At 37.6% G+C, this 24,105-nt stretch overlaps 1 protein-coding gene across 1 annotated transcript in view; it reads left to right on the forward strand.

The window, feature by feature from the left end:
- Thsd7b (thrombospondin, type I, domain containing 7B) overlaps positions 1–24,105 on the forward strand; it is a 780,466-nt gene that overhangs the window by 544,430 nt on the left and 211,931 nt on the right. The window contains exons 13-14 of the mRNA XM_013517433.1: positions 15,726–15,920; positions 20,557–20,820. Coding sequence (XP_013372887.1) covers positions 15,726–15,920; positions 20,557–20,820 — 459 coding nt within the window. The remainder of the gene's footprint in view (positions 1–15,725; positions 15,921–20,556; positions 20,821–24,105) is intronic.

Raw genomic sequence — 24,105 nt, forward strand, 5'->3', positions numbered from 1 at the left:
TAATTATATATATTTAAAGATTTTTCAAGATGGAAATTGGGTATTTTATGTATATTATGAGGCCTCTCAGTGCATTAATTCTGTTTATATTACTGTACTTTTTCATAGTTCAACTGACTGTATCCTCTAAATAGTGTTCTACACAGTTCTAATATGGCAAATATGACACAATGCTCTAGTCAGATTTCTTTTTCTTTCCTTTTCAAGGCAGGGAAAAATTTAAAAATAAATCTTTACAGATCACAAGTATGTGAAAATAACTACATTAGGAGTAAAATATTAGTTCCTTATTTGTGGGCACATTCTTCATAAAAGATAATGAAATGATTCTCAGCATAACATTTGGGAGAATGATTTTTTTTTGCTAACTGGTAAATGTTTATGATTCCCAGAATTTATAGAAATAGTGCATGCAGTTGGCATTATGCTGTGACATAATACTGGGGTTCTTTTACTGAAATTATATTTAAGATCTACAACATTTAAATAATTTAATTTTATATCAACTTTCTTGAGATAAAAATAACTTTTTAAATGTAAAATCTGGTGGATTTTAGTATGTTTTGAATTATGCAATCATTGCTAATATCTAATTCCAGAACATTCACACCATCCCCAAAAGAAACACCCTACATATTAACAGTTATCCCCCCACTGAATCATTTTTAATGGAAGAAAGTCAATTGAGATAAATGAAGCTACCCCAAGGTGTTGTAAAAGCCAGAGGAAGAATTACTAATCAATTTTAAATAACTTGGTTCCAATGATCTCTCCTTTATATTCACTGCCATGTCTTAATTTAGAATGATTGCTGCTGAATGTTTTAGTGAATGTAATAATTTATATGCAGTTGTAGTGCTTTTCTTCAATGCAGTATTTCATTACTGTGGAAAGAGCCAGAGAGTAAATCCAAATGGAAGGAGTGGAACTTCTTTTGTAGCTGAATTTTCACAGCATCCCCACTGCTTTCACAATGTATTTTTATTTGGCCTAGTTTAGGAAGGAGGTAGTTTGAGAGACTTGTCTTACAGTCCTGCTAATAAACAAGTGGCTTTTTGTACTTATACTGTATATTCATTTTGGTGGTCCAGGTAAATATTATTATGTAAACCCAATCCTTAGGCTACATTTTGTTCTATAGAAAGGTAATTTAGTGCTTTTATAAATTATTGTTTCTACCTTGGACTCAGGGGTCTGAACAATTATTCCTTGTCCACACTAGTTCCTGAAGGTCTTCAGTGTCTTCATTTTAAGTTCCTGATATCTTCACTTGAATCACCTGTGATTCTCACACACCTCAATGTTCCCAGAGCTAACTCTGATTACTTCCTCCCAGTGTGGCTGGTAGCTTGACCACAATTTCACCATTCCCTTGTGGACCACACCAGATCAGATCAGCAGCAAGAGTTTAAGATCATTTTTTCCTCTTGTATGACCTATGCACATATATTAGCTAGTCCTTGTATCAAATTTATGAATTGTTTGTAATTTTATTTTGTTCTCTTTTTTTCCTGGTATAGTTATTTTTGTCAGTATTTTTCAATGAGGGGTTAGATGGCTTGAAGCCAAGAGCCCTGGCTTTGCACTTTCTTTGGTTAGCCAGTAATACAAAGGCCCTTAGGGCTCAACAAATGCCTTGGAAAAAGGGAAGGAGGATATTTCAACTGTATATTTCTGATGTTGTTTTAGAATCTAAATGTTTCTAGTTTAATCTAGGGACTAAGTATATGCTGTTAGCTTACTAAGCATATTTCTCATCTATTTGAAAATTCTTTCCTGTGAGGGCAACAATAATTGGGGAATATGTTTCCAACATGCAAAATGAGTTATATCTTTCTGTAAGCAAGCTTATAATTGGGCTCCTGCAGCCACCCAGCTTCGCATATGGTACTTAGGAGTCAATTAAAGTACCCTAACAAGCAATTACAGGTTTATTGTTTAATTCAATTTTCACAACTCATGCTGTTTCCACTCAAAAGTTGCATACACGTCAGTCAGCATGTACAGTAATCATAAGCACACACTTTCCTGAAACACTAGTTTTACCAAATGGGGCTTCCGAATACTGTGCTCCACGCAATGTGTACTGCATGGGGAGAGATCCGATACAAGGGCTTAGAGCATGCTGAGAACCGACTTTAACTTGGAGAAGGATTTCTTTGAGTAATAACAAGTAAAATTGTCTCCTGTACTACTGCCAAATGTCACAGAAAGAATTGTGATGACATCTTCTGAATGCATTCAATTATGCAGACTGGCTAATTAGCTCAAGTTATTGAAGTCCAAAGGGGACTTGGTGGAATTTGATCTTGAGTGTGGAGTTTGGGTGGGTGGCCATGGGACACAGTCATTGCAAATGTCAGTGCTGGGTGGATGCTTTTCCTTTCTTCCTTGTAAAACTAGTGTCTTGCTTCTCTCACCGTTTGGGGACAGGATTAGAGCAATCATTTCCCCTTCCCTGCAGCCTAAGTAACTAGACACAGCAAAAGCTGGAAAGCCCTGTCCTACAGCATGCTAGAGACCATATTTATGTACATTCCTATAGACTGGCTGTTGGTTCTTGAGCTTAAGGTGATATATGGAAATGGCCAGGGCTCCTGTCACTTCTACTACATAGACAGTTTGGCACATGTCTTTACGGTACAGTGAATAATTTTTTAGGGAAAGACAGTACAGAGAAAGCTGTCTTTATCAGGATACAGGACTTTTAATTTGTTCTGGTTGTTCTCATCACATTCTTAACACCATATTGCTCTAAAAAGATTTTCTTCTCATTGATATATTAGGCCAATGATGGATCCAAGAAGGTTAGACAGGGACAGTGGTTTTGCATTTTCCATAATTCAGACTACACAATGCTAACCTTAGTCACTGGAACACATTTTCGTTGATGACAGATGTGCATCCTTAATAGTGATTAGTCTAGAAGGAGAAATGTCAGTTTGTTTTCCTTAAGGAAACTCCAACAAGATATGGGGAAAATAATTTAGAGAGAAGCTAGATAGAAGAAGGAAACCAGGCAGGAAGAGTGAAAAACCCATTAATTGACACAAAAATGTAACTTGTTGTGAAAACAGGAAATGGGATAGGCTTGTAAACTTGAGTGTCAAGTCTGCTTCCCTTGCCGTTGTTGAAAAGAGGTAATACAGGCCTCATTTTCTGCTGGATGCAGTGTTGCCCTGTGGGAAGGCTGAATAATGGCCATTAAAAATGACCAAATTCTAATCCTTGGAACCTGTCAATGTGTTAGCTTGCATGGCAAAAGGAATTTTGGAGATGCAAGTACAGAAAACATTTCAGATGAGGAGATTATACTGGCTTATTCAACTAGGTATTGTGTGATCACAATTTTTCTAATAAGACAGAGACAGTAGACAACATTAGGATGGAAGCCAAAGAAAGATAGGAGATATAAAGATTTGGATTGTTTAGTTCGGAGCTGGAGGAAAAGACTGTGATCCAGGGATAGGGACAGCGTCTGGAAGGGGAACGGAGACAGGCAACAAATTCTCCCAAGAGCCTCCAGGAGGAAACAGCTCTGGTGCATTGTTGACTTCAGCCTAGTGAAGCTGAATTTGGATTTCTGTTCCTTAAACTGGCAGAGAATAAATTTCTATTTCTTTTTCCGCTTTGTGGGACATTCATTATAACGACAACAGTAATGGCACCTGGAATGAATTAGCAACACACACACACACACACACACACACACATACACACACACACACACACACACACACACACGGCTTTCCTTATGTCCCACCAAAAGAGTTCAGCTGTCCAGGAGAGTAGCCAAGTCTTTCAGCATCTAATACCTAGTCTCTCCCTCCAGCCACGTGGCTCCACCATCCCTGCCTGCTGCTCCTTACTGAGCTTCAAGGAATCCATCTCTCTATTAGCAAAAGCATGATGTGTCTCAGTCACTTATTTAGAGCACACATCAAAGGCAGGGGATATAGCTCAGCTGCATAAGTGCCTGTCTGGCAAGTGCAAGGTCCTGAGTTTGATTCCTGCTACAAAAAAAAAAAATAGAGAACCCATCAGTACACACGTTAGTAACAGGTTCAGTTCTCCTGAAAGCCCCTAATACTGAAGCATGCAATTGTAGTCTTTGTATTTATCAAATGCTTCTTAATTGACATGCTTAAATTCAATCCCATTTGTTTCCCTCTCCCTCTCCCTCTCCATCTCTCTGTGTCCTATCTGCCATCACGACTTCAGGGAAGGTGACCACATGAATCCTGCTGCAGGAGGGAGAACAAGGCAGTGCAGGGAAGTCTTTAGAAGACAGTAAGGAGGAAAAGCTCTCCCCTTCCTCCCAGGGTGGAGGTTAAAAAAAGAGAAGAGAGGAGGTGGCACAGCCCAAGGAATAGAGTCAGAGTTTCCCCTGACTGAGGAGAGATGCTTTAGAAGTGGAGTCTGTGGAAGGAAAAATGGCATAAAGAAGGATTTCTGCCCTGGGCACTGTCTAGAACTCTGGAAAGCAATGTCATATAAGGACAGCCATGCCTGGGCTGCTAGGCAGGAGAAGATTCTTAATACCTCCCTAGTTCCCTGAACTTCTTAGCTACAAAGAGCTTCTGGAAGTTTTCCAAACCCCGCTGGAGGAGGGCGCTGTAACTACTGGTGCCGGCTGCAGGCTCACAAGACAGCCAACTTGGTACTTCCCTGGCTGCTATCACATGGCCCCAGCAGGCTATTGCACTTCAGCAGGTGCCAGGACCAGACAAGGCCTCATCGTGTCACCGGGAGGAGTATGGTGGCCCACCAGGTTGAGGGCAAATCAGTCATGACACCTTCAATCTGAAATTTTCACAGTGGGTATCACCAGCACAAGCAGCCACTGAGTGTACAAGGGCCTCTCTCTCTGCATGGCAAAGACCCAGAGAGCTTATAGAGGACATTCGTGCAGATCTGAGGTTCCCACTGCCTGCCACAGATGCCTGGATGCCATCTTGGGAAGAGAAACAAGTGTCTCAAAAGGAAGAGGTCCAATTCACTCAAAAGGAACTCTTTTAATCAGGGAGGAAATGAATCGAAATGACCAGAACTGAGATAGTGTTAATTAGTATTTTTACCTTTCCTGATTACCTACTGGGAAGGGAACTCATAAGATTGCATCAGGCCATAATGAAATAATTGCAGCAGAGTATACTTTTGCCCTAGTTAGTCTCAGGTAGAGGGCCCTGACCTGGTCACCATGCCTTGGATACCTGCTACAGCCTACCTACAGCTGTGCTTCTTCCCACAGGAGCTGCAGCAGAGCCCCTGTTCCTCCTCCTGCTTGACCCTTATCCAAATTCTATCCAGTACTTAGGACCCTGGACTCTTGCCCAGTGGCTTGAGCCAGGCTCAAGGACTGGTGGAGCCTCTCTCTGAGTCTGACCTCTAAAGAAAGCTTGCATGCCTCTGAGCGAACCCCAGCCCAAGGAGTAGACAAAAGTGGCTTATGTGCCACTTGAGCCTTGTGGGTTGGTTTGCAGCACCCACCAACATGTACAAGGAGGTCCCTCCCAGGAAAGAAACAAGCTGTGGGAGAGAAGAGATGAAGCCAGTCCTGAAATCCTGCCATCACATGCCAGCCTGAAATTCCAAATCCTTCCAGAACTATTTATTGGAACTTGGCTTTCCAAGTTATTATTTTTATTGTTATTATTGTTATTATTATTGTTTGGTACCGGGAGTCAAACTCAGGACCTTGCACTTGCCAGGCAAGTGCTTGTGCCACTGAGGTATATCCTCAGCCTCCAAGTGATTATGAAGACGTACTTGTTAAGGTTGGAGAATACAATCAGTTTGTTGCACATTTTTACCTTTCAATTATGACTTATAATTCTTCAGACTTGTGGATGTGAACTCCTGCTGTGCTCCAACCCTGGTTCCCACATATACCAGCAATCCGGAGTGGTTATTAAATTAGCATCTCACTACACAGACACTGACCATGTACTTAGAAGTGCGATATGTCTTGTCAAAAGAAAACTCAAAGGTCTTACTGAAGTGAGTAGCCAGCTCATCACATCGCTTGTTTCCATGCACAAGAGTCATGGTGTTCCAAGCCCCTGGCACAGCTTACGCTGCTTACACCGGACCACTCTACTCACCATTAATGCAATGTTATTTCCAGAAGGACTCCACTGACTCCTCTATATCTGAAATCCCAGGTTGGTGCCCTTGCATGCTCTGAATGCTGAGAAGTCTTCTGTATTTTGTCCTTCTGTGCACACCCGGCCACACTAGTGCAGTGTGACATAGAGGGCATTCACTGTGTGAATGTTTGCTGAGCTGAGCAGTGACTGGGCAGCCTTACACCTCCTGTGTGCATGTAAATTGAGCTCTGCCCCTGAGCAGAGGCAGTCTGCCACTGCAGGACAATAACCTCTATAGCTCCAGCCCTTCTAGTTTTCTCACATATCAACTGCATTTCCTGCAATTCGTGACCTCTTGAAAGAAATTCTTGCCATCCTTTTCTTTCAGTGATTAGAGTTGAACTCTGGTCAGAAGCAACTGCAGGAAAGTAATTTGGGTGTCCTTGGTGAGGGTGATGGGGGTAGACAAATCTGATGAAGCAGTGTCCATCCTACTTTGTCTTCCTAGGCAGAGCATTATCATTTCTTATCATAAGGCCAGTAACCTCTGTCCCTTTGTGTCATAATGAAAAAGAAGAGAACCATCACAGCATGTCTAACGAAGTTTAGAGGTGATGGGAACAGGAAGAGTAGCTATTTAGTAACAATTAATAATCTGCTGATTTCAGTCATATGTAAGCCTTTGAGGGCAACCTGACCATCCCATATTAGCAGCAGCTCTTTAAAAAAAAATTAACAGTGATGCACAGTGAAAATTTGTACAAGTCTTTGTGTTATTCTTATTTGGTATTCAGGTATTCATTTTTTTTCATGCTGCTAGAATAGAAAAGATTCAGATAATAGGAAAAATCAATTAGTAAATCATCTCTGTACTCCAGCCTCCCCTTCTGGGTACTTTTCTCCCAAGGCTCATTCTGTACAGCAAGTGAGAGAAAAAAGAAGTAGCTGAACTCATTGCTGTACCTGTGTACCTTGCTAGTCACTATGAGTAGGTTAATGTGACCTAAATCAAGGAGAGTTTTTGAGGATTGTAAATCAGCCTGTCAACCCACTTGTCAGGTGACAGCTGCGCTTCTCAGCTCCTCAGTGTGCTTTCTGTCCAGAGCTCAAGACATAAATTTTAAACATTGCCCAATAATGAGATCCTTCTAAAACTATTTGAAGTAATTTTACCTGGGAGTAAAATTTTTCCTCCAGGGAGGGCAAAAACAGTCCAAGTTTAATGAATAAAATATAATTAAAATTGAATTGCCACACCCCTTAGGCAACTGAAGTGAGGTAAAAATATACTACAGGAAGGGGCCGAAGTAAATGTGTCTCCCTTGACTAATGGACAGGCCCACCCCACCAGTATAGCACAATGTTTTACATACTTGCAGGCACCAAAAGAGAAATCTTTTCTCTACCTTGTGGCCTAAAAGTGATTTACTGTGATCTGAAGGACCCAGGGCTCAGTGTTCAGATAAACAGCAGCTGTTTGATAGCTAAATTATTTTTTCTGCCTGCCGTTACATAATCTTGCATTTAGGACTGAAGCACCTGCTGTTCACTTCCATACCAATTTTTTTCTGGGTTATCACCATTAGGGATGCTACAGTATTGTTCTACTCTCACTTATCTCCTTCCTTCTTACTGACATTGTGCTGTCCTGCTAGAAGACATATTATGCATATGTATACATACATGAGTGTGTGGATGTATATGTGTAAGGGTTGATACACTGTGTCAATCTGAGAAGTTTAGAAGTTTAACTAAAGGACTCAGCAGGGAGCCAGGGTCCTTACTTTGTAAACATCCTCATCCTGTGCAACAGTAGGGCATGGCGATTGTGTGAGTGCTATACCCACCTGGGGGGTAGGATAGCCTGCTTACAATATAAGGGAAGAAAAGAGGCTTGTTTTCCCCACTTCTGCTCTTATTGCTTTCGCTGTCTTCTGCCCCCTGAGACTTTATCCCTGCTGCCTTGGAGCCAGCTGATTACAGACTGAAACCTCCACAAACTGTAAGCTAAGTGAACCTTTCCTTCCTTCATTTTGGGTGTTGGGTTTTTTTGTCTCACCAATGGGAGAAAAGTAACCAAGACAATATGTATGTGTATACACATAACAAGTGCTTTTGTAATTGTTAATTATATATATATATATAATATATATATTATATATATATTAGAACAAGTGAGTGGATGGATGACTTGGGTCAAATTCAGTAAGGTGTTCTAGAACAAAAGTTGTGGATGATAATGATTCTGTTATATAAACAGGTTTAGGGTGCAGACCACCATGGACATGGAGAAAGTGACTTTTAAAAGGTTTATTTTTCTTTGGCATGTGGAAAGCCAGTTTTTCCAGTACCATTTATTAAAGAGGCTATCTTTCTTCCAGTGAACACTTTTGGCCCATTTCTCAAAGATAAGGTGGCTGAGTGTGTTTGTGGATGTGTCTGTATCTTCTGATCTGTTCCACTGATCTTCAGGTCTGGGTTTCTTTTTTTTTTTTACCAGTACCATGCTGATTTTATCAGAGTAGCTTTATAATATAATTTCAAGTCAGGGATTGTGATACCTCCTGCCTTGCCTTTGTTGCCCAGATGGCTTTGCTATTGTAGGCCTCTTCTGATTCCAGATGAATTTTATGAATGTTTTCTCTAGATCTGTGAGGTATTCTAATGGTATTTTGATTGGGATTGCATTGAATCTGTACAAGAATTTTGGGATTATGACCATTTTCACAATAGTGGTTCTTCCTATCCATGGGAAAGGAATATCTTTCCATTTTCTGAAATCCTCTTAGATCTCTTTTTTCAGAGTATGTAATTTTCACTGTGTAGATCTTGTTCTTCCTTTGGTAGATTGATTCCTAAGTACTCCATTTTTTAGATGCTATTATGAAAGGTGTGGCTTCTCCAATTTCTAATTGTAGTGCTAATATCTAATGGTTTATTGAAAGGAACATTTAATAGTTAAATTTTTTGACCAATTTTGCATGCTTATATCTGGTAGTCTGAACAACTAATTTGAAGACAACAATATGCAATATAACAACCATTGGTGAATTCCTACCATTTTGTTTAGTGAAGCTCTGTATCATCTCAAATCTTCTTTTTATTATTTTTTTCTCTTTAATGGTTTGATCAATCTTGAATTCTTATATTTGGTAATCTGAGCAACTTCACTGAAGATAACAATATGTAATATAACAATCACTGTTAGTTCCTACCATTTTGTTTGGAAACCTTGTACCATTTTTACTGTTTTGGTTTTGTTTTGTTTTTCTATATGTTGTTGTTATTTTGTTATTTTGTTATTCTATTTAAAATAAAAAAATAAGCTAGGCATGGTGGTGTACATCCGTAATCCCCAGCACTTGGGAGGCTGAGGCAGGAGGATTGTTGCAAGTTCAAGATCAGCCTGGGCTACAAAGTGCACTGAAGGCCAGTCTGAACTGCATAATGAGACCCTGTCTTAAAAAGACTAAATAAATAAATAAATAAATAAATAAATACAAATGAAAAATTTTAAAAGGTTTAATTTTCACTCTGAGACATTAGCTGTATTGTTTTAGTTTTTTTTTTGCTTTGTTTTTGTTTACTTTGTCTGTCTAACATTCACTCTTCTAGTCAGTAAAAATGCCAAAATGGTTGAAATGGTCAAGGAACCTTTGATACTTGTTTCTAAATATTGCTTTGATATTAAAATCTTCATTAATTCAACTTTGGATGAAAGGGACATAGTACTTCTTTCTGCTTGATATGATCACCGCAATAAGTGGTGCGCAAAGATTTGAATATGGCCAACATGCCTGGGTACAAATGTTCACCCCCCTTCTCATGAAACTCTTCTATTTTATTCAAAATCTTGACCTTGATGCTTCTAGAAAGAATTACCAATAAGTGTTAGATTTTAGTTTGTAACTTTCTCTGGAGTTGTGGTCTTATATGATAACATAGAAGCTTTGTTTGTGAAGACACTAAGTAGAATGTATATAGCACCACTTGAATACATATCAGAGAATGGCTTTGAGAGAGCCGTGTAGGCTCTGAAAGAGGCTGCTGGCATCCACACTGTAATCCAAGGAAAGCCCCAGCCACATTCTTTAGAATTAAAGAAAATTAGTGGGATTTGGAAAATCATTCCTGAGCCAAGAACCAAGAGAATTAATGGACACTTCTTCCTTCTGTTTCTTACATTCCATTTCCAGCATCCTTTTCATCATAATAGTGTGACTCTCACTGAGTGCCTAGTTTTTTGGTAAGCATTTTCTCTGCACCAATTAGCCATATAATGTAGGCGTTATTATTATTCCTATGTCATGGATTGAGTGAGAAGGAAGTTATTTAACATGCCCAAAGAAACATTGAGAAATAAAAAGTGTTATCCAATGCCTATAATTTTATCAGTATACTATACTGCCTATGATTTGTTCCTCCAAAAATGCTGACTGGTTTAATCAGACTATTTACTTTTAAGGTGGTTGTAAAACTATATTTTAGTTACGTGTAATTTATATATCTTAAAAGTACTTTTTGTTCATGCGTTTTACATGGAAGGGACCTCCAAATCGGGCTGTGCCTCTGTCCACTAATTATCCCTACTTACTCTCTCTGGCCTCCCTTTTGAGTATTGTTTTGTTTCCTGTGCTGACTTTCTTTGCTGCATCCTTATTACCTTCTAGTTCTTCAATATTTCCCTACCCTCATCTGTAGTTCACTACACAGTCATTGAAAGACTGTTTATTAAATGATGTCATATTAGATGTTTCCTAAGAAAAAAATATTTCATTTAGCTCGTTTATATTTTCAGTTTTAATGATTTCTTTTTCCATTTTTGAAATTAGAATCCAAGACTTTGGGAAATCTGAAAAACCAAGATTCCTGTTCTAAGCTGAGGACTGCGTGTCCTGAGGTTCTCACTCATCACCACTCCCCCTGGTCTGCCATTAGCACAGCTGTGGGCCTCAGGTTTAGGCGGCTGCTATTAAACTTACTGCTCTGCCTGTATACATTCTGCAGGCCTTAGAGGCCTCCAGTGTTTCCACTAGACTCCACTACCACAGGACTTTGATCAGAAATGATGGATGTGATTTGCTCTGCCTATTAATGTAATGAGTTTGAGGTCATATCTGATTTATTTGATTAATGGTGATTTAAAATGTAGAGTCAGAATGAGTTGAAGATGTAAGCAAAGTTTTCTCTTTCCCCTTCAGATAATGAGAATGGCCAAGGAACAAATGAGGCATGGGGGGGGAGGGGAGAGAGAGCGAGAGAGTGAGAGAAAGAAAGAGAGAGAGGGAGGGAGAGAGAGAGAGGGAATTTGGTCTGCAGAACTACTACCAACCTGTTTGCATTGAAAAAATAAACATAATGGAAAATAAAAATAATGATTGAAGTATTTATTCAGACTGTAGTGTAGGAATGGCACTCCTTAGAATTCTCACCACTCTTTGTTGTAGATGGTCTTTGATAGACTGAAGAAAAATAATTAAATAACTTATCTTAATTTCCATAAACTGCTAGTGTTTGTAGTTACCCGTAGACTACAGTATCTGTGAATTCCATCATATACTATAGCTATACTTTTTAAATTTCTTCCACTTTTCTTCATTAAATAACAGCTTAGTATACACCTTTGTAAAAGCAATGTATTCAAATTGAGTTTTTAAAACTTTCAAGTACCATTAAATTTGTATTTATCATAGCTTTCAATTTTAAACTTACTCAAAACAAATGATAGAAAATAAAAAATGAAAGTTTATTGTCACTGGGAAGAAAACCTTATTTATACACACTAGAGGATTGTATGTCACATAGAAGTGCCTTTTAAAGGTCTTTAAAATTCGTCATGTTATTCAGTGCACTTGGAAAAAAATTAACCTGGCAACAAAAAGTTCTCTAAATTGACTCTGAACTGATTAGCTTGCACATGCAATTCAGATAACATTAGCTTGGACCCTACTTAAGATAATGCATTTGTATATTCATCATTAATGGGTGCGATATTCCCAACAAAGAAAATGCAGGTGATGTTGGCTGGATAGGCAGTGGATTTTGTTCCTAGGATGTGGATAAAAAGAAAACAAAAAAATAACAAAAATCAATGAATAGCTCCACCTGCTATGGAGCAGATGTGCAAATCGGGAAGTATTGTGTGTGTATCTATTGTTATCTTAGCTAATTCTTTGGCCCCCAAGCATTAGTTGTCTTTGCTTTCACCAGTTCTAAACAAAAACATTTATAATATTCATTTAGACTTGTTCTCTGTTGTGATCAGAATGGAAAAGAATTTTTAAGAATAAAAGGAATGGGCAACTTGTAGAAACTACTATGTGCATTTGTTCGGTATTAGAAGATTTTATACAGTTCTTAACATTGAGTATGTGCTGAAGTCTCTTTTCTCCTTGTGATATGAAAGAGTTTAAGTAATAACTATGATCCTAAACTATGTTTCTTTAGGATAATGAACTCAGCAAATATCCATTAATGCATAGCATGTCCAGTGGCACTATGCCAAATATGTATAGTCAATGGCGGCTGGATCAAAGTCACATAGGACATTTAAAGACAAAAGTAGTCCCCAATTCCTTGCCCAGAGATGCTGATCTATCAGGAGTCAAGGTTTAGAATCTGTATATTCAAAAGACAGACATATTAGGGAGCAAATTAGAAGATTAGTTCTCAACGTGGGCTATTTCTTGGAGATATTTGGCAATATCTGGCAATAGTTTGGGGCATTGTTATGGTTTACTTCTGGATGTCCTCCCAAAGCCTTGTGCATTCATAGGCAAGATCTGGGGAAGATGACTAGATTGTGGAGCTTATAGCTGACTCATTTTTAGAAGGAAGCGGCTGGCTTAGAAAAATATATCTCCCTTCTGGCTCCTCCCTTTGTGCTGAGCTGCCTTCCCGCCCTGACACTGAGTAGCTTCCTCTGCCCAGGACCTTCCACCGTGACTTCCTGCCTTGGAGCTAGCTGACTATGGACTGAAAACTCTATAAAATGACAACTAAAATAAACCTCATGTCCTTTATTTTTCAGGTGTTGGGTATTTTGTCTTGATGTCAAAGACAGGTGTCACAGGTTGAGGGGATGCGTGTTACTGGCATATAATGGATAGAGGCCAGAGTTTCTGTTAAATATATTACCATGTACAAAATTTGCTCAGGAAGTCATGCTAAAATGGTCTGATCTAAAATATCTAAATATAAAAACAGAAACACTTAATCTACTGGAAGATAGAATAGGTGAAGCTCTTGAAGACATAGGTGTAGGTGATGACTTTGTGAACAAATACCTGGTTGCATAGGAAATATTACAAAGAACCAACAACTGGTTCTTATCTTATTAAAAAGCTTCTGGGCTGGGCATGGAGGCACAAGCCTGTTGTTCTAACATTTGGGAGGCTGAGGCAGGAGGATCACTGTGAGTTTGAGTCCAGTCTGGGCTGCATAGTGAGTTGAAGTCCAGCCTGCACTACACAGTAAGACTCTGTCTCAAAAAAACAAAGAAAGAAAGAAAGAAAGAAAGAAAGAAAGAAAGAAAGAAAGAAAGAAAGAAAACTTCTGCACAGTGAAAGAAACCACCAACAGAAGACAACGCACAGAATGGGAAAAACTTTTACCAGCTCTTCCTCAGACCAAGGACTAATATCTAGAATATATAAAGAACTGAAAGGAATCAGATTGACCCCAAATATAAAGACTAAATCCAAAAATGGGAATCTGAAATAAAGTCACTTCTCAGACGGAGAAGTACAAATAGCAAATAAATATATGAATAAATGGTGAATATTACTGGTCAGTCAAGAAATGAAAATCAATATAACACTGAGATCCCATCTACCCCAGAAAGAATGGTTATCATCAAGAAATCAGTCCAAAACAAATGCTGGCCGATCTCTGGGGAGAAAGGAATCCTTCTCCACTGTTGGTGGGAGTGCAGACCGCTGAAACCACTGTGGAAACCAGTACAGAGATTCCTTAAAAACTAGAATAGAGGTTCCATTCGATCCAGCCATTCTCCTTTTAGGCACCTACCCGTGTTTCACAATGAAAACCAAATTTATAAACATTGGAGAATTCTACTGTTTGATCAAAGAACAAGCAGCTAACTGGTTTAATCAAAATAGATATAAAAGAATGTGTGCTTTGTTAAAGGTATAATATAGTGACATATATACACCCATGTTGATAGCAGCACAATTTATAATAGCTACATCTTGGAAACAGCCCTAGGCCCATCACCAATGAATGGATAAAGAAAATGTGGTATTTATATACAATGGAGTAGTACTCTCCGTAGAGAAGGTAAACTTGAGTCCTTTGTTGGTAAAAGGAGGGACCTTGAGCCATGATTTTACATGAAATAAATCAAGTACGCAAGTTTAAATATCACATTATTTCCCTTATGTGGGAAATCCTAAGGGTAAATAAGGAACAAAATGGAGGACAGACATTGGGAAGTAGGAAAATCATGTTCAAATGGGAAGGGGAACAGGATGCGGGGAGGGAAGAAAGGAAAAATAGATTACAGATAAGCAAAGAATGGAAGGAAAAAATAGTAAAAAATAATTTTGTAAGTGTGGAGGGGAAGAATGGTAAAATAGAAGGAGGAGAATGGACACAAAAAGAAGAACTAAGATGTATAATTTAGAGGTACAAGTTCCCTATGATAAATGTGATCATTATGTATGGCAAATAAATAAAAAGTATTATCTGATGTAAAATTTCAACAGTTGCAAGACTGAGAAATACTGATCCACGCAACATAAACACACATCTTTACAGAATCCTTAATTAATCAGGGTGAATAAAAGATGCACAAAGTATCATGCATTCATAATCAAATAAATACCTAACATGAGTCCAAAGAATCAAATAAAAACGTAAGCAAAATTTTTAAAATGTTTAATTATTTAGTATTAGTTATTTTGTATTATCATTAATTATTTTGATAATAATTAATCATCATTATTAGTTTTGTTATGTTAGGGACCTCTGAGCTGAAAAAGATTGTGAGAGACACTGAGAAGTTACTTGCAACTAATAAAATATTTATAAGGGGAATTATCCCAGATAAATGATGTTTGTGCTCAGAAAAAGATTTAAATTTTTTACTAAGCCTTGAATATTGAAAAGCAGAACAAAGTTAGCCCATAAACAACAGAAAGCACTTCTTAGATACTGACTCTGGTGTGAAAATAGTGCTACTTCCATTGGTGTCATCTAAAGAAACATCAAGTCTAAGAGGAGTCAAGTCCCTGGGAGTTTTAAAAATTGCTTTTGTCCTTTTGTCCTCATCTCACTTTCACAAATTCTCCTCCAATTTTTTTTTTTTAATCATCTCTAGAGATCAGATGCTCATAAGCAGGAAGTATAATAAATTGCTGGAAGTTATTTTGGTTGCTGTCAGTGCAGGGCTTGGATTAATAATGAAACCAATTAAATCCTCAAATACCTTCAATGGCAACAATAAAAATGTAATTTCCAGGGAGCAATAAGGTTAGCTATGTTGAACACTGTGTGCAATCACAGTGAAAAGGAGATTTATAAACATTGGGGAATTCTACTATTTGGTCAAAGAACCAGCAGCTCACTGGTTTAATCAAAATAGTTACAAAAGAAGGTGTGCTTTTTTTTTTGAAGCTGTCTCGTGTGTCTCTGAGGATAACCAATCGGCGGAAATGATGGAATGTCTGAAGCAGACGAATGCCATGCCTCCCCTCGTGCAAGAATGTACTGTCCCATGTCGAGAAGACTGCACCTTCACTCCGTGGTCCAAGTTTACATCCTGCTCCAAGGACTGTGAAGCCACTCAGAGCAGGCGACGACAGCTCACAGGTAGGGTGTGCCTTGCCATCTTTACTTATACTTATACTTCTCTGAATCTGCCATGCCAAATAAAAACTCCAAAGGTCCAGAGTTTGTGGCAGGTGAGCCCCTTTTCCTTTAATATGTCCCACCCCTTAGTATAGCTCCTGGAGCAGCACTTTACATATAAATTCATCCAATTGATAGTTGTAACTTTATAATGATAAAGTAGTTTTTTCTGTATACTTTTATAATCATTGAATCAGATGAGGCATTTTATCCACCAGCATCTTTTGGGAAACGAATGACAAAGTTTCTGGAGGTTTACCATCCCAGAATTTCAGCAAGCTTAAGTGCAGTCATTAGAACAGCGAGGACAGACCTTAACTACATTATTTTTTGCTTTTATCTTACAAGCAATCTAACTTTAAAATTTTAATAGTGTAAAGTAATACTTAAATTGCATATATAGGCTCTGTTTTTGTAGCATAGTATTATTTGTCAGCTCTATATACATCAGCCAAAATTAATGGAAATTAAAACAACTTATAATATAAATCATGGACCAGAGATACAGCCCAGCGGTGCAGCACCTGCCTGGCAAATGCAAGGTCCTGAGTTTGATTGCTGGTACTATTACTACTACTAATAATAATAATTTAAGTCCTGGGTCAGTAAGTTTTGCCTACAATATACAAAGACCTGGTACAGTAATACATAAGCTACTTGTCAAAATAATATGCTAAAACTTGTCTTGGCTGCACATGTATTTGTATATGCAGAATATTTAACTCAGGGAATAGACAAGCAAAGAAAAATGCCAGAATAATCAGTGAGATAATAAAATTGGTGTTGACATTGAAGAATTAAGCACAGATGACCATTTGTACTCATGAGCAGTTCAAGTGCTATTTCTCTTGGTTTTGCGGCTCCTTTGTTTGAATGCTTTGCTTACCTGATCACATTTATAATTTAACTCACTGTAATGGGTTTACTTAATCAACTAGAGCCTTTCACGGGATTTCTGCACACAATCTGTGTGTGCATTTGTAAGAGAAAATGAAATGTATAATCACAGTAGAAACATCAGATAAGGTATACCAAAATTTGTGCTCTCTCATTCACAAAAATTTATGGATGTATAGTTTTATGCAACATTGCCTATATTATTAAGATAAACCAAATTTCTTATAGAAACAATACGATAGAACAGGATGTTTCTGCAGAGAATAAGTTGAAGTTCGGGAAGCAACTTTCTGACACTTTGTTGGCCAGTACAATGATGTGTTAGAAGCCATTATTATAGGAACTCTTTGAATCTCTGAGTTGAGAGAATTGCCTTTAAAGGGAAAGTTTTTAATTAGTGGCCAGGTTTTTCCTCTTCTCTTGAAGGTTTGCTAATGATATTTGGCATCTGTAAAACAGGAATGCAATGTACGGAAAATCATAGGCTACTTATTTATTTTACAGCCAGCAGTTAGAAATTGTTAAAGCTTTAATGAATTTGACTTTTTAAAAATGCACTTTGTGAAAGTTAACTCTGAAGATTAATAACTACTCAAATTAGAAGACTATTTAGAATTTTTCTAAACTATTAATTGTCATTACTTTAGATGGTTAACTGATCTTTGTGTGTCTTTATGTCTACACACACACACACACACACACACACACAAAGAGGTTTCCTGAAATTCATTAACGACAGAAACAAAATTCACTGAAATGAATCTTTCAATATCAGTGCTGTAAAAATACAATCAGTAATGATATTTCTACATTTTAAGACTTATTTTCACTAGTGTGAACATAATGCTTGGGTATTCTTATCTCCTGTGTAAACTAGCAGTAAACTATCTCTAATATGAATGACAGAAAAGCCATCTGACCAAGTCTTTAACACAGCCAAGTGGAGAGGAGCACATAAACACATATACAGGTCACTGTCTTGAGTATGGGGTACTCTAGGGTATTATTTGTCTTCTAGTTTTTAATAAGAGACTTTTAATTCACTAAGCACAATTTTCAATAGAATGGTAATTATTGTAATGGTTTATACAATGCTATCATTAGATAAAATACGTTCGAGGTAAGTGTAGGTACACACATATTTACATACACATGCACATATATGCATATATAGATATGTATGTGTATATATGTGTGTGTATATACTCATAATAATGATAAAATTAACAGTCTGATTTAAGGAAAAATTAAATGTCTTTAGATTTTTGCTAGTGATTGATTTAGTACCAGCTGGCTGTGACTCTGAAAGTTAATACTGATTTTGATTAAAATGTAATTAAATACTGCATATAATTTGTTGCTTATTGTGAGAATCATTTTTGCATTAACTAACTTGCTTCAATCCCTCTTCACACAGTAATGTCATGTAATTAGAAAAGATAAATACGGAGACAGTGTCCCTTTGTGCGGAACATTTGTTCTGCTAGTAACTTCATCTGCCTGATACATATCTTTTTTCTTCCCATCGCCTTCTCATCTTCAGTCTTGTCTTTTACTCTCTCTTCTTTCCCCTCCCACTCCCTCTTTCTCCTTTGTTTCTTTTTCCAACTTCATTTTCTCAGTTGTTCAATGAGCATCTCTAGTTAACCTTACAGTAAGCAAATAGGCAGGGCAGACCTGGATTTCATAGAGCTTACAGGTACTTGGACATATGGTGAGATTTTTACTACCAATAATTATAATGTTGTACAGTTGCTGTGCAATTGTTGTACCCTGCTGTAGTATCTGTTGTGCCGGGGGCTGTATTACTAGAGTGTCTCCCTGGGATGATTCTGTGGAAATCTCCACATATGATTAATGGTTACCATGTAACATTTCAAATGCTTAGGGGTCTTTGGTTTTTTTATGTGACTTTTTTAGTCTCTGTCTCAAAAGCTTGAGCAAAAAAATCTAGCATAAAGGTAATAATTTAGAATTTAAGAAATATACTTACACTTCTTTAAGCATGTAAGCACATAGCATCAGAAGTGAACTGGATTGGTTTCTCTGAGGAACTCATCAGTTAAGAGAGGTACAGTTAAGAGAGAGAAAGGAAAAAATTCATGGGGCCACAGCATAAGAGTGATGGACAACAATGATATGTTTTTATGGAACTGGGGAAGGGTATTTCAAGAATGGCATGCAGCCAACACTAAACCATGACTGAGTGATCTTGTCTGAAAGATAAAGAACTGTTTCTTTTAGTTGCATTTATTTGTTTATCATTTTGGTAAGAATCACTTCAAGAAATAGGTAGACTCTGAATCCAGGGTTAGGTGGGTTTAGAAGAGAGTAGAAATAAAAGAGGTGGAGACAAGGAGTTTCACTGGAATTTTGGGAAAAATACAGATTGGGCATGCTAATGGTAATAAAAAGAAACCAATTGCTACCCACTGATAAAACTGTCAACCAGTAAATCCTCAAAGCTAGATGGAGGCCATGCTTTTCAAGCTTACTATAAATATTCCTAATGGTACAAGTGGGTGAATACACATTCTCAAAGGTACAGGGGATGGCTAAAGCTATTGCCACACCAATTCTAGGTATTATAAGAATCCTTCTTATCTATTGTGAACATGAGTGTCATGGCAGAACATAGAGGCAATCATCCAGTCAACAGTTGCAAAATTGTGTGTGATGCAAACCATCTGGCAATTCCGCATAGCCCATGCATAAGCTTGTATCAGGGATTTACCAACCTTCCATAAAGACAGGAAATAGACCCATAAAGCTGCCTACATTTTTTATATCCAGCCATGATTCTAGCTAATGACTAGTAATGAGAGAACAAAGGTTGAATTATTAGATCTAGGAGAAATGTTAGTAGTCCAGAGAAAGTCTGTTGGTAGCAAAAATGAATCAAGTTACATGCTGAGTTGGAATCCACTAAACATGATTATCAGGTATTCACAGCTGTGAGAAATGATACTGTTGTCATCACAACGTCAATGCCACAGCTGAAAGAACCATCAAAGTCACTTGGCAATGGAGAGTTATATTCTAGGATACTTAAGTTAAAAGGCTTTCTCAAATACACATAGCTTTTTGTCAGATTTAATTATCTAATTTGTTTTTATAATTTATTACAGTGTACTGTACCAATATTTGTTAGCTATATGATAACAGGGACCAAAATGAATACTACCAGCATTGTCCAAAGCATCTGAAGTCTTCTCTACCCTTATTTTAAGATCATAGTATAGGAGGATATCATTTGCTTTTTGAATAAACTGTGTTTAAAAAGTTACTTGCAGAAAAGGGAGTTACTCCACAGAGCATTTCATTAATTTTTCTGACAGCTATTAGTTTCAGGGAGTATGGAGACAAGGTTAATCAATGTTATCAATAAAATGTATAGAAAGTAATATTAAACATATTAATAAGAGATTTCTAGCTATTGATCCTTTAGGAAACATTTTCTAAGTGTTCTGTACCATGATTCAACAAGAAAGCACTTTTGTTTTCACATTAACCTTAAATTGCCCTGGGAGTTGCTTCCTTGTCCGAGGGTTTACCTTCCAGGGCAAACAATAGTGAAAAAAAGGAAAAGTGTTATTTTATCTAAAGTTTAGTTTAAGAGCTTGTGAAAGCAAAAATGTGAATGACTTTCAGTAAAATGGCAGATATAAAATTGATGCACCCATGTCTCTTGTTGGAACAGGGAAGAGCAGAAAGAAGGAGAAATGCCAGGATGTTGACCTGTACCCACTCGTGCAGATGGAACCGTGTCCTTGTGATGTATTTATATCTCAGCCTTCCGGAAACTGGTCAGATTGCATTCTTCCGGAAGGCAGAAGAGAGCCTCAGTGGGGACTGCGGGGACAAGGAGACAGCAAAGAATGCGGAGAAGGCCTACGTTTTCGAGCAATCGCCTGCTCTGATAAAAATGGAAGACCTGTCGACCCCTCCTACTGCAGCAGCTCTGGTAAGGAGATGGATGAGAAATAACAGATGAGAGCACTGGCAAAGCTCAGGAGGTTTGTCCAAGCTCTAGAGTTCATGGCCTTGTTCACTAATAATTGCTTTTGTTCTTCCTTGTCAATAGTCCATGGCCACTCATAAAATAGAAGAAATGCGCACATCCTTATCCCAGTGGTTGTCTGGACTGCGATGATGTCAGACTTTTGACTCTTTACTCAGTAGTGCACCTTTGTATGTTGGCTGCTTGGCTCCTGGTAGTGAGTGCCGTTGTTCTCTTTCAGTGAGAAAGCCAAAGCACAGGCAAATGCACATATTTTATGGTGCATTTGGAGTTATGGTTATATGCATGGAGGGCATTGGGCCTTGAATTTTTCTGATGTAGTTAACAGAATATCAGTGAGAAAATTGGTTTTGAATATTTTTCATAGAATATATAAGTACCCCCAAATGAATAGGATAAAATGGTATGAAATAAAATGAGGCAGTCTGGGAAAGTGTTCTAAAATGTTAATCAAATGGAAGACTACCCTTTTTTGAGACTTTGTTGAAAGAATTTGAAAGATATGAGAGGATGGAGAAAGGAATGAAGGTTAAGTACACCTAGGATAAAAGTTGGAGGGGCTGGGGATTTAGTTCAACGGCAAAAGCGCCTGCCTAGCAAGCGCAAGGTCTTGAGTTCGGTTCCTGGTACCGGAGAAAAACCAAAAAAAAAAAAAAAAAAAAAAAAAAAAGTTGGTGAACAAGGCTGAGAGTGAGAATTACCATGAAGCTTATGAATTTCCTTTTCTATGTTTCATACTATTTTTTATGTTTAAGATTAAATAGAGTGGAAGTTTTACAGAGGATTAGGGAAAGAGATTTTGTGTCTGAGAAGTTCCATAAACAAATGGGTGGGTTTGGGCTTTAGTATCCATGGTCTTTAGTGTCAGAAATGGTACTGAATTCATTTCTATTGTACAATTCAGATAAGTAATAGTTCATCTTTATGGCCAATATAGAAGTTCATTTTTATTTAATATATGCCCATATCATTTTATGAGTCCAATTTAAAGTTTAGTGATTCTCTAGTGCCATAATTGCCCTAATCTGGTTCCTCAGTTAGTCTTCAGAATTGTTTAAAATGACTTGGCTTTTAGCAACATTGAACATTTCACAAACAAGTAGTGGATCCATTTTAAGGAAGCCAAATCTTGATGGCTCTAATCTGAATTTTAGAGCTTTGGCATGTATATTGGTTTATTTATTTATTTTTTGAAACTAGTATATGGAACACCTGCTCTGTACCTGTTCTGTGATTTGGGTTTACAATGTTAGAATTATAGCAAAATCAGGGACATGTGGAGTTTATTGTACAAGTGCATAAAAAGAATTTTAAGTCATGATTAGCTCTGAAGATACTGAATAGAAAATCTTTATTTTTTTTTTTTTTTTGGTTTTTCTCCGGTACCGGGAACCGAACTCAAGACCTTGCGCTTGCCAGGCAGGCGCTTTTTGCCGCTGAGCTAAATCCCCAGACCCCTGAATAGAAAATCTTTAGATAGACTCTAGGAAAGTTCTCCCACAGATCTGAGATGCAAAGAGTGAGAAGGTAGCAGTCATATTAAAGGTACACAAAACGGCCACTTCAGTCAGTGGGTGTCCATGCTGTGATAGTCAGGGGAGATGTTCTGGCAGAGTCAGAGGGAGAGAGATGAGACACACGCTTTTCAGTTTCACTGTAAGGAGTGGAGTGAGAATCGAATTGGGTGATAAAGGATTGAAGGTTGGAGAATTTTTGGGACCAGTTAAGCACATGAATCTAATCCAAGTGCAGGTAGCAGCTGGGGGTGAGGTGAGTGATATGATTGAGTTTCTGTGTTTAAAACATCACTTTAACTACTGTGCACAGAAAACTTAAAAAGGCAAAGAAGCCGTTGGGGGACTATTATTGCATATAGTAAAGGTAAAATGTAAGAGCTGGTTAGACAAGCATGGTGGCAATAATAGAAGAGTTTCCAAGGTATGATTTGGAGATAGAATTGACAAAATTATTCCACATATATGTATCTTTTCAGTGTTATCTATCAGTCACCTCTAAGTTTTCACAGATGTGTGTCTGCATGTAAGTGTGTTTGAATTTGGAAAAAATTATTTCAGGTGAGAAATAATATCTTCAGGGAAGAAGAGATATTTACAGCTCAGACAATTTACAGTGTATTAGCAAAAGCTCTCAGGGTAGCTAAAGGATTTTCTCTAAATGAAATGCTTTGATCAAAGTTTACTATAGTTTTATAGCTTTTATGATACTTACATTGATACTTTAAGAATATATCTTTTCAAAATTGATTTTCTAAAATAGAGAAAATGTACTATTGTGCCACCTCTAGGAATATGATATATAGCTAGTAAATAAAGAGAAACTTCTAATTGTCACTAATAAAGGCACAGTACTGTTTTTATGTGCATTTGTTCACTCACTATCAAGAATTTTAGTTTTTTTATGGACAAACTGAGACACAGAAGAGTGACTCTTGTCTGTTTTTTCGAAAAAGAATGATTCGTGCTTTCCTCTTTTAAACCCTTACGTGGACTTTGTCTCCCATTTGTATTTGGAAGACATAAAACATATTTCCCATGATGATATCAGGAAGACTTTCTCACAAGGACAATATTTGTCATGATGAATTTTCCTGCCGATTCACATAGCTGTGGAATACAACTTAATAAATTCTACATTACCAATTTAATGGATTTCATGGATGATTCAAAGCACAGATAAAGCCAAGTCTGTTTGGCTTTGGAAAAATCATTGTGAGGACAAATGTTAAAATTGTACTTTATTGTTTAAAAGACTTAAGAATGAAGTTGTTGGGCACAGTTAGCCAGTAGTATTTCTCAATAAATGCCACCACTGCCTGATGAGAATGTGCATGATGTATTCCCCGCCTCTGCATTGACTCTAGGCTGCATAATTTGGCCAGCAAAATAGCATGTGCACTATTATTAAGACACTAACTTATACTCCCAACTATGCTTTTCAGTATTTTGCTAAAGAGTGAAACATGAAAGCGTTCCCATACTTCAACGCACTGCATTCTGTTCTCTTTTTGGCCCTTCCTTTGTACTGCCTTAGTCACATCTCTGTTCACTGTCTCTTCATGAGTTCTTTCTGACTTTGCTATAAAATGATCCAGTGCATCCCTTCCTATTTCCTTTGCCAGTCTTCATTTCTTTGGGAGGTAAATTTCCAAAAGAGTTGAAAGGATTTTTACTTTTCTTTCATTTCTTCAACTGCTCTACTCATAATACC

The sequence above is a fragment of the Chinchilla lanigera genome, unplaced genomic scaffold, assembly GCF_000276665.1.
Source record: "Chinchilla lanigera isolate Chin_1 unplaced genomic scaffold, ChiLan1.0 scaffold00039, whole genome shotgun sequence".
Classification (NCBI taxonomy): domain Eukaryota; kingdom Metazoa; phylum Chordata; class Mammalia; order Rodentia; family Chinchillidae; genus Chinchilla; species Chinchilla lanigera.